The sequence below is a fragment of the Mastigoproctus giganteus genome, chromosome 10 (genome assembly GCF_048544385.1).
Source record: "Mastigoproctus giganteus isolate SK-2022 chromosome 10, ASM4854438v1, whole genome shotgun sequence".
Classification (NCBI taxonomy): Eukaryota; Metazoa; Arthropoda; class Arachnida; order Uropygi; family Thelyphonidae; genus Mastigoproctus; species Mastigoproctus giganteus.
The window spans coordinates 229,204,629-229,216,967 of NC_143584.1; the positions used below are offsets into that span (position 1 = coordinate 229,204,629).

Genomic DNA, 12,339 nt, shown 5'->3' on the forward strand with positions numbered 1-12,339 from the left:
CCATTACAATAGAAGCAGTGGAAGAATCACTTTCGCTTCTCTCTGCCTGCGGCTACCGTTAATCTTTTAGTCTGTGAATCTCCTCCCCCCCAAACTAGCAGTTTTCTGACCCACCTAACACTGCCTCGATATTCAGCAAATATTCTTCACCCTTTCTATTTAAGTATATCCTATCCCTGTAGAAGCAAAGTCTCCTGATAGCAAGCACAGACCATGCTGAAAAAAATTCTGCTCAAAGAGCTTTCACAATCTCTCCAGGGCTAAATTGATTGACAAGGCTCTCATCATTTACTTGTTAACAGGAGAGACTGCTTCTACAGGGATGGGATACACTTAAATAGAAAGGGTGCAAGAATTTTTGCTGATGCTGTTGAGGCAGTGTTAGGTGGGTCGGAAAACTGCTAGTTGGGGGGATACAAGGACTAATAGATTAACAGTAGCCACTGGCAGAGGTGGAAGTGATTCTTGCACTGCTTCTATTGAAATGAGCAGAAGCCTGAAAAACAAGATGCAGGATATTTCAGAGACTGCTGGGAGTCATTGCGGTACAAGTAAACACATGGGTTGTGTTAGGGTAGCTAAGAATAGAAACAGGTGCATGCATACTTGCGTGTACACCAATGCTAGGAGTTTGGTAAATAAATTTGATGAATTTGAGGTATTGCTCAAAACATCAAAGGCAGATATTGTTGGGATATCAGATGTGGTGTCACACAGATATAAGGAATGCGGAACTGGTATTTGGGGAATACAATGTGTATAGAAAGGATAGACAGGACAGGAGGGGTTATGCTATTAGTTAAGAAACACATAAATCCAAGGAAGTGAAGCCAGTCGACATCGATGGACAGGGCAGTGTCGAGTCAGTTTGGTGTGACATAAGCATAGGGAAATCAAAATTGAGAGTAGGAGTGTGCTATAGGCCTAATGACTCTGATGAGCATAATAAGATATTGTACAGGGAAATGGAGTGGGCCAGTAAATCAGAGAGTCTTATAATGGGGGATTTTAATTTCCCAGATATTGACTGGAATTTGTGGGTTGGTCACTCACACACTAGCCAGGCTTTTGTGGATTTATTGGATGATTGTTTTCTACATCAGCATGTTCGTGAGGCAAAAAGAGGGAGCAATACTCTTGATCTGATTATCAGTAGTGATTCTTCATGCATTAAGAATCTGCAGATAAATGAACCACTAGGTGGCAGTGATCACAGTGTGTTGAAGTGGGATTTATTCAAGGAGGTAACTGCCATCAGAGGTAAAGGGAAGGGTTTTTGTTTTCGTAAAGGCGACTATGATGGTCTGAGACAGTATTTAAATTCTATACAGTGGGACTAACTGATGATGTTACCAACAGCAAACTTAAAATGGGAAGCATTCAAGGAACTAATCTTGGAAGCTACCAGGCTTTACATACCAACTAAGAAATATTGTTTAAGGTTTAGGTCTAAATGGTTGTCAGATGAACTAATGAGACATGTGGCAGAGAAGAAAAATGCATGGAATACATACAAATTAATGGGCGACATGGAAGCCTATGATAGATATAAGTTGGTCTGTAACCAAGTCACAAAGGAGATTAGGCAGACAAAGGCAGACTACGAAAAATCTTTGGCAAAGGATGCAAAGAAAAACAGAAAAGAGTTCTTTACCTATTTAAACTCAAGAAAGAAAGGGATGAATCAGATTGGTCCACTGGATATTGATGGTTCAACAGTTGAGGACCCTGCTCAGGTGGCTAACAATCTAAACGAGTATTTTGCATCTACATTCACGCATGAGGAGTTATTCAGGAAGGAGAATGACGCAGGTAAAGTAGACATTGGCAGAGAGCTAGATGATTTTGTAATTACTGAGAGGAAAGTGGAGGAGAGATTGTTGAGGATAAACATAAAAAAGGCACCTGGGGTGGATGGGATCTATCCAGTTATATTAAAGGAGGCAGCAAAGGAAGTAAGCAAACCCCTAGCCATAATTATGAGAGCTTCTTTGGACTCAGGGGAGGTACCCATAGACAGGAGATGTGCAAATGTAACCCCAATTCACAAAGAAGGATCAAAGGCTGACACAAGTAATTATAGACCTGTTAGTTTAACTTCTGTTCCAGGAAAATTAATGGAGGCACTGGTTAAAGAAGCACTGCAGGATCATCTTGACAAGAATTTAGTTATAGCTCAGATGCAGCATGGTTTTGTTAAGGGCAATTCTTGCCTGACCAATTTGATTGGATACTATGATGTAGACACAAAAGAACTGGATGCAGGGAATAACTTTGATATTATATATTTGGATCTTAGAAAGGCTTTTGATACTGTTGCACATGGAAGACTGCTGCACAAATTGGAGCAGTGTGGCATTGGAGGCAAATTGCTGCTATGGATAAGGGGATGGTTGAGTGGCAGAAGACAGAGTGGTAATCAATGGACACTGCTCAACGTGGACTAATGTTATTAGTGGAGTTCCTCAGGGTTCAGTGTTGTGTCCGTTGTTGTTTTCGGTGTTTATGAATGATATTGATGATGGTATATCAAGTTTAATGTCCAAGTTTGCAGATGATACAAAGGTTGGCAGGGTTGTTAAGGACACTACTGACGCTATGCTGCTGCAACAGGATCTGGGAAGTTTGAACAGATGGGCTGAGAGGTGGCAAATGAAGTTTAACATTGACAAATGTAAAGTACTACATATGGGAAACAGTAACCCCAGAGCAACGTATCAACTCTGCGGTACTACACTGACAGTGGTGGAGAATGAAAAGGACCTGGGGGTAATTGTGCAGGCAGATATGAAGTTCTCTGAGCAGTGCAGACGAGCTGCAAGAGTAGCTCATGGTGTCTTGTCAATGATATACAGGAATTTTTCTAGCAGGGATAAGGAGGTGATTATTCCCTTGTATAAGGCAATGGTTAGGCCACATTTTGAGTACTGTATACACATCTGGAAGCCTCATTTAAACAAGGATGTAGAGCTGCTGGAACGGGTACAGAGAAGGGCAACAAGATTAGTGAATGGAACAAAGGGTTGCTCTTACGAAGAAAGGCTTAAGTTTTGCAAATTACAGAGTCTGGAGACTAGGCACCGGTGAGGTGATCTGATAGAGGTGTATAAGGCTTTGAATGGTTTGAGCATGCTCAATGCCAATGGGATTCTTCCTCTTGCTCAGAATAATCACCTCAGAGGGCATAAATTCAAATTGAGGAAGGACGGATGTCGGATAGATGTGCGGAAATTTGCCTTTGGCCAGCGGGTGGTTGCTTGGTGGAACCAACTTCCATCATTTGTTGTTGAAGTTGATAGCCTAAACAAATTTAAGGCTCAACTGGACAGGTATTTCGAACAAACGGAGGGGTGAAATGGGAGTGGTGTGTGTGTTTTTTTTTTTTTTTTTGGCTGATGCTTAATAAGCTTGCTTTCTTGCATCATATGCCTCTACTAATGCTAATCATATACTCCCTCCTATCGTGTCTGGGCAGAATTGCAGATACTTTCAAATTAACCCTAACTCGTGACTTTTTTTCAGCATTGACCTGTACCTGTTAAGTAAATCTGCAGATCTCTTACTCTTAAGGTCATTAGTACTAAAGTACAACAATATCACCTTTTCTATCATCCAATTTTTTTGCGATGACAGACTAACTGGTTAAAATAAATTTATTAAAATAAAAATAATATATACATAAGATAAAACAGAAATAAAATAAGATAAAAGTGTTAAAATATAATATAATAGAAGCATTAATACGTAGTATCTTTCGAAGAGAAGTGCCTCTTCATCAGCTAGTCTGCGAGTGGTGTACTTCAGTATATATTGATGGTTACAATAGCACAAGTTAGTGCTATTGTAATTATTAATACTTATAATTGCACTAGACAGCCTGCCCAGTGGAATTATCATCTTGCCTGAATGTATCAATAGTATAACATGATTTCCAGCCATATAATGTGTTGAAGAGTCATTTTATTAACTTAAAAGCTGAACTTTCACATTCCTGTTACTTTGTTTCACTTGTTGATTAGCCAGACATTCAACAGAAATAAATTTCAACGTATTTACCCCTATTTCCTAATGCTGTGTGTGTGTGTGTGTGTGTGTGTGTGTGTGTGTGTGTGTGTGTTACCGATAACTGACATGTAGCCTATGGATAGCCACTGAAACTTTATTCATTAATTTCAGTATATTTAATTTAATTGTTTAAATATCATTAAAACATTAATTATTATTATTATTATCCATATGGTTGCAAGGAAGCCTGAGGCTTATGCTGCACCAGCTGAAAAAAAAAAAAAAAAAAATTATATATATATTATTTCCACATTGCTGAGAGTGAGAGGTAGAAGGGAATTGCCAAGAAAGAGAAGAATGATGATATCGAGCTCAGGACTCTGGGTTTGCATTGCAATAAACATTAAAAGTTTATATGGAAAACTTCCAAACCCAGTTTACAACGTGAGATAATTGATTGTTCTGATGATGATTTTGAAACAAAAGTCAAAAAAAGGGGATTTGCTAAATTTGTCAATTTCTTCTTGAAGGAGAAATATCCTCATCTACACTAAAAGGCAGCAGTTTGGCAACTTTGTTCTTCAATGAAAGATCTGTGTACAGGATCTTTCATTGAAGTTGATGAAATTGGTGCACTTGAACAGACTTGCAGATAAAAATCCAAATTTTAATCAGTTGTGCTGTTAAGTGTCATACCTAATATTCTGCTATACAAGCTCACCAATGACATTAGTTCAGTATAGTATTATTATTATTTCCTGTTTATTTTATGATCATTATTAAAGAAGTTTGTTTCAGTTAATTATTTTCTCATCTAAGAAAATATTTATACATGTATCGACCTATGCCACAAAAAAAAAAAAAAATTGTGAATTATGTCTAGCTCATTGCATTTTATGATTCATAAACATAAAGAGCCAAATGTGCATTTTTATTCATAGTAGAAGTATTGTGACTACAGAATTCATACATTGAAAGAGGGCGCCTCCATGGGCAGGAGCAGCAGTGCGTAGCACACGCTTCTTGATTAGACCGGGGTTCGAGCCCGTGGGCTAATCAAGAGCCGGTGGGCACGGGCTCGAACCCATGGGGTTCGAGCCTGTGCCCACCAAATATGGAGGATGCGGAAAGATCAGGGAATGACCACCGCATATCTCCGGAGTAATATGGCCTTAGTTGCTAATGCTCCTAAAAACCAAATAACAAAACAAAACATTGAAAGGAAGTTATTATTGTAAACTTATTTTCTGTTATTATTCGAAAAGGACTTCAGTTATTTTTTATTTTTTTTAAAATTTTACTAAAAAGTAAGTTAATAGAAAAAAACGTTTACCTCATTTTGCCCTTGAAATGATGACAAGAAAATTAATTTCTTATTATAATTTAAATAACAATTAATTTGAAGATTAATAACAGATAAAACAGTGAGGAGATGGAAGAGGTTTATTTCTAAGAGAATTTAATTTATATTGCATCTTAAACAGGGAGAAATGACCACAGAATCCACAGCAGCTTCGAAATTGTCCAAAAGGGAATCATATAAGGTATGTGCTATATATATAAAATGGCAATTTAGTTTAAGTTTAAAATGAATATAGTAACAGAGATGGGCTAATGCCATTGCATAACCAATACATTATATATCTACTGGGAAAAAAAAACCCATTGAAATATGAATTGTAAATGTTGAATGTAATAACATAGGGCATCCAAGAATGTTTACTTGTACCTAACTATATATCTTATAAGTGAGATGTCCATACTTGGTTGTGCCTCTGACACACTCTTTGAACTACCCTTTTTATGATTTTAATATTTTCACTGAGACACGCGAGGCCTTCCAACCCTTTTTACCATTGAGGTGAGTCTCTGTTCTTGCACTAAAATGTTACTAATGTGGCAACCAGCCACCATTCCACATTAAAAGTTAAATTCAATCTGCAACCCATGTTGGCTACTAACATGCTGCTGCACATGCAGATCCCCACAAGATTTGGCATTAGTAGAGGCATACGATGCAAGAATCAGCAAAAAAAAAAAAAAAAAAAGCCTCCCATTTCACCCCTCCATTTGTTCCAATGCCTGTCCAGCTGAGCCTTAAATTTATTTAGGCCATCAACTTCCACAACAAAAGATGGAAGTCTGTTCCACCAATCAACCCGTTTATATTGGTATGTTTAAGTCAGTATGAATGTGCAAGGGACTTCTCACATAGTACACAATTTTGGGGAATTGTTCATTAAGTATATGTACGTTGCAACTTTGAATCCTAAAAGTGTATGATCCCTTATTAACTGAGTGCTGTTATATTGGCTTCTGTAAAATCAGCAAAGTTGTAAATGGGCCACAGTATAAAAAGGAATCTTGTTGTACATGCACAGCAAAATAATTGCTTTTGCAAAACATGCACAATATAACAATGCATGTTGTGTTACAATAACAGCTATCGTAACACAATATGCATAGGGCATTTCCGTAGCCAGGTGGGAAGGAGCAGCAGTGCGTAGCACACGCTTCTTGATTAGACCGGGGTTCAAGCCCGTCACCACCAAATACAGAGGATGCAGAAAGGTCAGGGAATGACCACCGCATATCCTCGGAGCAATATGGCCTTAGTTGCTAATGCTCCTAAAAATCAAATAACAAACAAACAATATGCATATAGTGCATAGCATTAGGGTCAGGTGCCTGTGGTTTCCCTCATCTGCACCATATGTACACTGTGAAGAGATACAGTGCTATTGTAAATGCCAGAAAAGTGTTCTGTGTTGTAGGTGTAGCATTGTGTTGGGTTCTGGTTTTTGGCCACAGGATCCCAGGTGGGATCCCACGTTACCCACGGACACTGCTAGGAGGTAGCCGGGCTATTCATTGTTCTCTGTCTGAGCTTCCTGAGCAGGGACCAAGTTAAAAAAAAAAGGAAAAAAAAAATTTTTCAAAGAGAAGCTATGGGGAACGAGAGGAAAGTAGGTAGGTCCAACTGTGGGGAAAAGCTAAGGTGTACAGATAGAGAAGGCAATCCACCTGAGTAAGGCAAAAGTTTGGGGAAGGGGATCAAAGGTTATAAGGGTAGGCACCCCTGTGTGTTTTCACCAAAGGCTAAGACCTCACTGATAGTCCAGCATTTAATTAATGTTAATGTATATCATACAGTAAGCAAAATGCTATCCAACCCCACTTTGTGATTACACTTGGTGGACATTGTTCTGAGCAGCTATAAGTTCAGCAAGCTTGGCCAGTCTAATGGTGAAGACAGTTTGTGTGTAACTCATTAAGGCTTTGTAGTAGTAGTAGTAATAGAGGCATGTGATGCAAGAAAACAAGCATATGTATGAGCTTATGTAGCATCAGCCAAAAAAAAAAAAAAAAAAAACAATTTCACACAAATCATTCCCTCTAAAAGTTTACCAGTTCCCCCCTGAATTTATTTAAGCTATCAACTCTTCCACAACAGCAGATGGAAGTTTGTTCCAACAATTAACCACCCGCTGGCTAAAGGCAAATTTCTGCACAACAATTCTACGATTGTTTCTTCAATTTGAATTTATGCCCCATCAAGTTTGTAATCTCAGAAAGTGGAAGAATCCCATCAGAATTCAGCATGCTCAACCCATTCAAAACCTAATACACCTCGATAAAATCACCTCACAGGTGTCTAGTCTCCAGATGCTGCAACTTTCAGAACTTAAGCCTTTCTTGGTAAGAGGACCCCTTCATTCCCCTCACCAATCTTGTTGCCGTTCACTGTACACGCTTAATCCTTCCTACAATGAGGCCTCCAGACCTGTATGCAATACTCAAAGCGTGGCCTGACCATTGCCTTATACAAAGGGATAATCACCTCCTTTTCCCTAACAGCAAAATTCCTGTATATCATTGGCAATACCCCATGACATGCTCTGGCAGCCTGTCTTCATTGCTAAGAAAACTTCATATCTGAGTGCACAATTACTCCCAGTCTTTTTAATTTTCTACAAACCTTAAGTGTTGTACCTCACAGTTGGTATGTTTCTCTGGGGTTACTTCTGTCCATATGCAGTACTTCCCATTTGTCAATGTTAAAACTTCAGTTGCCACTTCTCGGCACATCTGCCCAACAATTTTTCTAGATAACGTTGCAGTAGCAAACTGCGATTACTGTTGTTAACAACTCTGCCAACCTTTGTATCATCTGTAAACTTCGACATTAAGCCTGATATACCTTCATATATTAGCCCAACACCGAAACTTGGGAGACACCACTAATAACATTAGTCCAGGAAGAGCAGTGTCCATTGATTATGCTGTTTTCTCCTACTCAACCACCCTTTTATCCATTGTAGTGACTTACCCCTAACACCACACTGCTCCAATTTGTACAGTAGTCTTCCATGTGCAATAGTGTTAAAAGCTTTCCTGAAATCCAAGTATATGATATCAAAATTATATTTTGCATCCAGTTCCTTTGTAACTACACCATAGACAAGACCTCCCTTTAACAAACTCATGCTGTGACTACCATGCATCTTTAACCAGTGACTCCATCATTTTCCCCAGAACAGAAGTTAAAGTAACTAGTCAGTAATTACTTGTCACCCTTAGATCCCTCTTTGTGAATTGGGATACATTTTGAAATCTCCAGTCCATGGGAACTTCCCATGAGCCCAAGATGCTCTCATAATTATGGCTAAGTGTTTGCTTACTTCCTTTAATATAACTGGATAGATCCGATTCACCCCAGATGCCTTTCTCATGTTTAACTTCAATTTCTCCTCCACTTTGCTCTCAGTTATTACAAAATCATTAAGTATCCTGTTAAAGTTTGATAAAATTCTTGCATTTTCCTTCCTTAATAACTCCATGTGTGAATGTAGGTTGAAAATACTCATTCAGATTATCAGCTATCTGAGAAGGATCATCGATATCAAGTGGACCAATCTGATTCATTCCCTTCCTTCTAGAGTTTATATAACTTACCCCCGGGGGCTCATATCTGGTGAGTATGGGCTTGGCACACCCAGGTTCCTGAGCTGGATATCATCATTCTTCTCTTTTTTGGTGATTCCCTTCTCTCTCTCTCTCTCTCTCTCTCTCTCGGTAATTCAGAATTTTTTTTTTCCCCATGGTGCAGCAATAAGCCTCAGTCTTCCTTGTACCACATAGCTAATAATAATAATAAGGAACAAAGGAAGAACCTGTACACCCTCACACACCTGATGTTCATGGATGACATAGAGATCTACGTGGGAACAGAGAAGCACCTTCAGCAACTACTCCAGATCACCGAAGAATTCAGCAATGATATTAGGATGGAATTTGGTCTAGACAAATGCAAGACCCACTGATTGTGTCAGGGAAAATTAGTCAACCAAAACTACCAGCTGCAGAGTGGTAAAGAGATCGAAGTCATGGCAGAGGGAGAGGCCTACAAAACTTGGGGATGATGCAGGCTCAGCAGTTACAGCACAAGGAAATTATGGCCTGCCTGACCAAAAAATACCATCAGACTCAGAAGCCTGCTGAAAGAAAAGCTGAACGGAGGGACAGTTAAAGCCATAAACACCTATGCAGTCCCAGTGCTAACGTACTCCTTCGGGGTCATAGATTGGACTAACACAGAGCTGGAGGATATAATGAGAAGGACAATGATGACCAAGAGCCGCCAACACCACCTGAAATCTGCTGTGGAGAGACTGACAATTGCCCGTGAAGGAGGAAGGGGCCTGATAGATCTCATTGAGCAATCGAAGACAGCGATAGTTAACCTGAAGGATTATTTCCAGAAACACACAGCAGCACTCCACCAGGCCATAAGGAAGAGAGACAAGCGGTATACCCACTCAACCTAAGCAAGGAGTTCCCGCCCAACCAAGAGGTACAAACGAAGCTAGAAATATGGGCAGAGAAGACACTACAATGATCTCCATCAAGATCACATAGATAAAATTGCTTCCAATGCATGGCTCACAAGTGGGACGCTCTTCCCCGAGACTGAAGAATTCATGCTCGCCATCCAAGACCGGGTAATCAACACCAGGAACTATAGAAAATACATCGCCAAGGAACCCAGAGTGTCTGATGACACATGTCAATGATGCTACCTGGCCCCAGAAATGATCCAACACATCACTGTGGGATGCAAGGTGATCACCCAGACTGGGTACACGACCAGGTAGCCAGGATAATACATCAGAAGCTAGCAAGGAAATACCAGTTGGTCAAAGAAAGTGTACCGTACTACAAGAACAAATCCCATGCAGTACTAGAGACCCCAACCTACAAGCTGTACTGGGACCGTGCCATTATAATGGATAGGACAATCCCGTACAACAGACTGGACATAACCCTTGTGGACAAGAAGGAAAAGGCTACATATCTGATTGACATAGTGGTACCCAACACTGGCAACCTGCAGAAAACCCATGGGGAAAAAATCGGGAAGTACATGAACTTAAGACAGGAGATCAAAGAGATGTGGCATATGCAACACGTAACGACCATCCCGATCATTGTATCAACAACAGGTATGGTGCCAAAGACCCTACATAACAGCCTAGCAGCAATAGGTCTCCCAGCAAACACCTACAAGGAACTCCAGAAAGTCACAATCCTGAACACCTGTAGAATAGTCAGAGTTCCTCTACCAACATTAACACCAGACATAACAACAACCACCCTGTGTACTTGGTAGCAATACTCGACACGAGGTGGAACCCCCAAATCAGGGAGAAATAATATAAGATAATAAGTCCTTGCTGTTTTACTTAGCATCTTTTGCCAAATATTTTTCGTAATCTTCCTTTGCTTGCCTAATCTCCTTTGTAACTTGATTACAGACTCTTATATTTTCTGTGTCGCCTGATAACTTATATGCATCCCACGGAATATGAATGGAGGAGAGGTTATGCTATTAGTTAAGGAATACACAAAATCCAAGGAAATACAGCCACTCGACATGGCTGGACAGTGCAGTGTCCAGTCAGTTTGGCGTGACATAAGCACTGTGAAAGCAAAATTGATAGTAGGAGTGTACTATAGGCCTAACAACTCTGAGTATAAAAAACAACTGCACAGGGAAATATAGAGTGGGCCAGTAAATCAGTATCTTATAATGAGGGATTTTAATTTCCCAGATATTGACTAGAATTTGTGGGTTGGTCACTTGCACACTAGCAAGGCTTTAGTGGATTTATTGATGATTGTTTTCTATAGCAGCAAGTTCAGGAGGCAACTAGAGCAAGTAATACTCTTGATCCGATTATTAGTAGTTATTCTTCGTGTGTTAAGAAACTGCAGATAAAAGAACCACTTGGTGGTAGTGATCACAGAGTGGGATTTACTCAGAGGTAACTACCATCAGAGGTAAAGGGAAGGGTTTTTGCTTTCATAAAGGTGGCTACGGAGGTCTGAGACACTATTTAAATTCTATACGGTGGGACCAACTGATTATGTTAGTAGCTATGTAGTGCCTGGAAGCCTGGTGCTTAGCTGCACCAGCTAAAAAAAAAAAAAAATCTGGGAGAGAGAGGTAAAGGGGAATCACCAAGAAAGAGAAGAATGATGATATCCAGCTCAGAACCCTGGTTGTGCCAAGCCCATACTCACCAGATGTACATGCAACTTTGTTGTTGTAGGTTTTTAGGTGCATAAACAAGTTAGACCATCACTGTATAAAATATATCTGAAAATTGCATTGTTCTGTAGTTGATTTGCTGGACAAAATTCTTGACTTTCCCTGAGAATTACCCATTCTACCCTCGCCTGAGGACTAACTCAGCCACATTTGGAAAATGACCCTTAATTCTTCTTCGTGTCATTGATGGATTCGAACTCCGGTCTTTTCCGGAGTTCGAATCCATGCCCACACTCACCAGATGTACATTTGGTGAGTATGGGCTTGGCATCGTCCTCCCAACTGTGCTGCATACAGCAGTATATGCACATTGATATTCAGTATAGAAGCACTAAACATCAACCAAGGTCTTTCTTTAATATTAACATGCGTTCTTTCAGAAACAAAGGCGTAAGTCACTCACTTTAACCTTATTAGGGTGTTCTAACAGCAAATTCAAAATGGGAATCATTCAAAGAATTAATCTTGGAAGCTACTAGTCTTTTCATACCAACTAAGAATTATTGCTCAAGATTTAGGCCTAAATGGATATCAGATGAACTTATAAGACATGTGGCTCAGAAGAAAAATGCATGGGATACGTATAAATTAATGGGTGACATGGGAAGCCTGTGATAGATATAAGCTGGTCTGTAATCAAGTCACAGAGGAGGTTAGGCAGGCAAAGGCAGATTACGGATGCAAAGAAAAACAGCAAAATGTTCTTTACTTATGTAAATTCT

General features: G+C 39.7%; 1 protein-coding gene across 8 annotated transcripts in view; it reads left to right on the forward strand.

Moving 5' to 3' along the window:
• The window catches only part of LOC150080016 (oxysterol-binding protein-related protein 8-like), a 464,021-nt gene that overhangs the window by 272,054 nt on the left and 179,628 nt on the right, over nucleotides 1-12,339 (forward strand). For all 8 annotated transcript variants that reach the window (XM_090383709.1, XM_090383711.1, XM_090383710.1 and 5 more), the window contains one exon: nucleotides 5,490-5,549. In XM_090383709.1, the coding sequence (XP_090239835.1) occupies nucleotides 5,490-5,549 (60 nt within the window). The remainder of the gene's footprint in view (nucleotides 1-5,489; nucleotides 5,550-12,339) is intronic.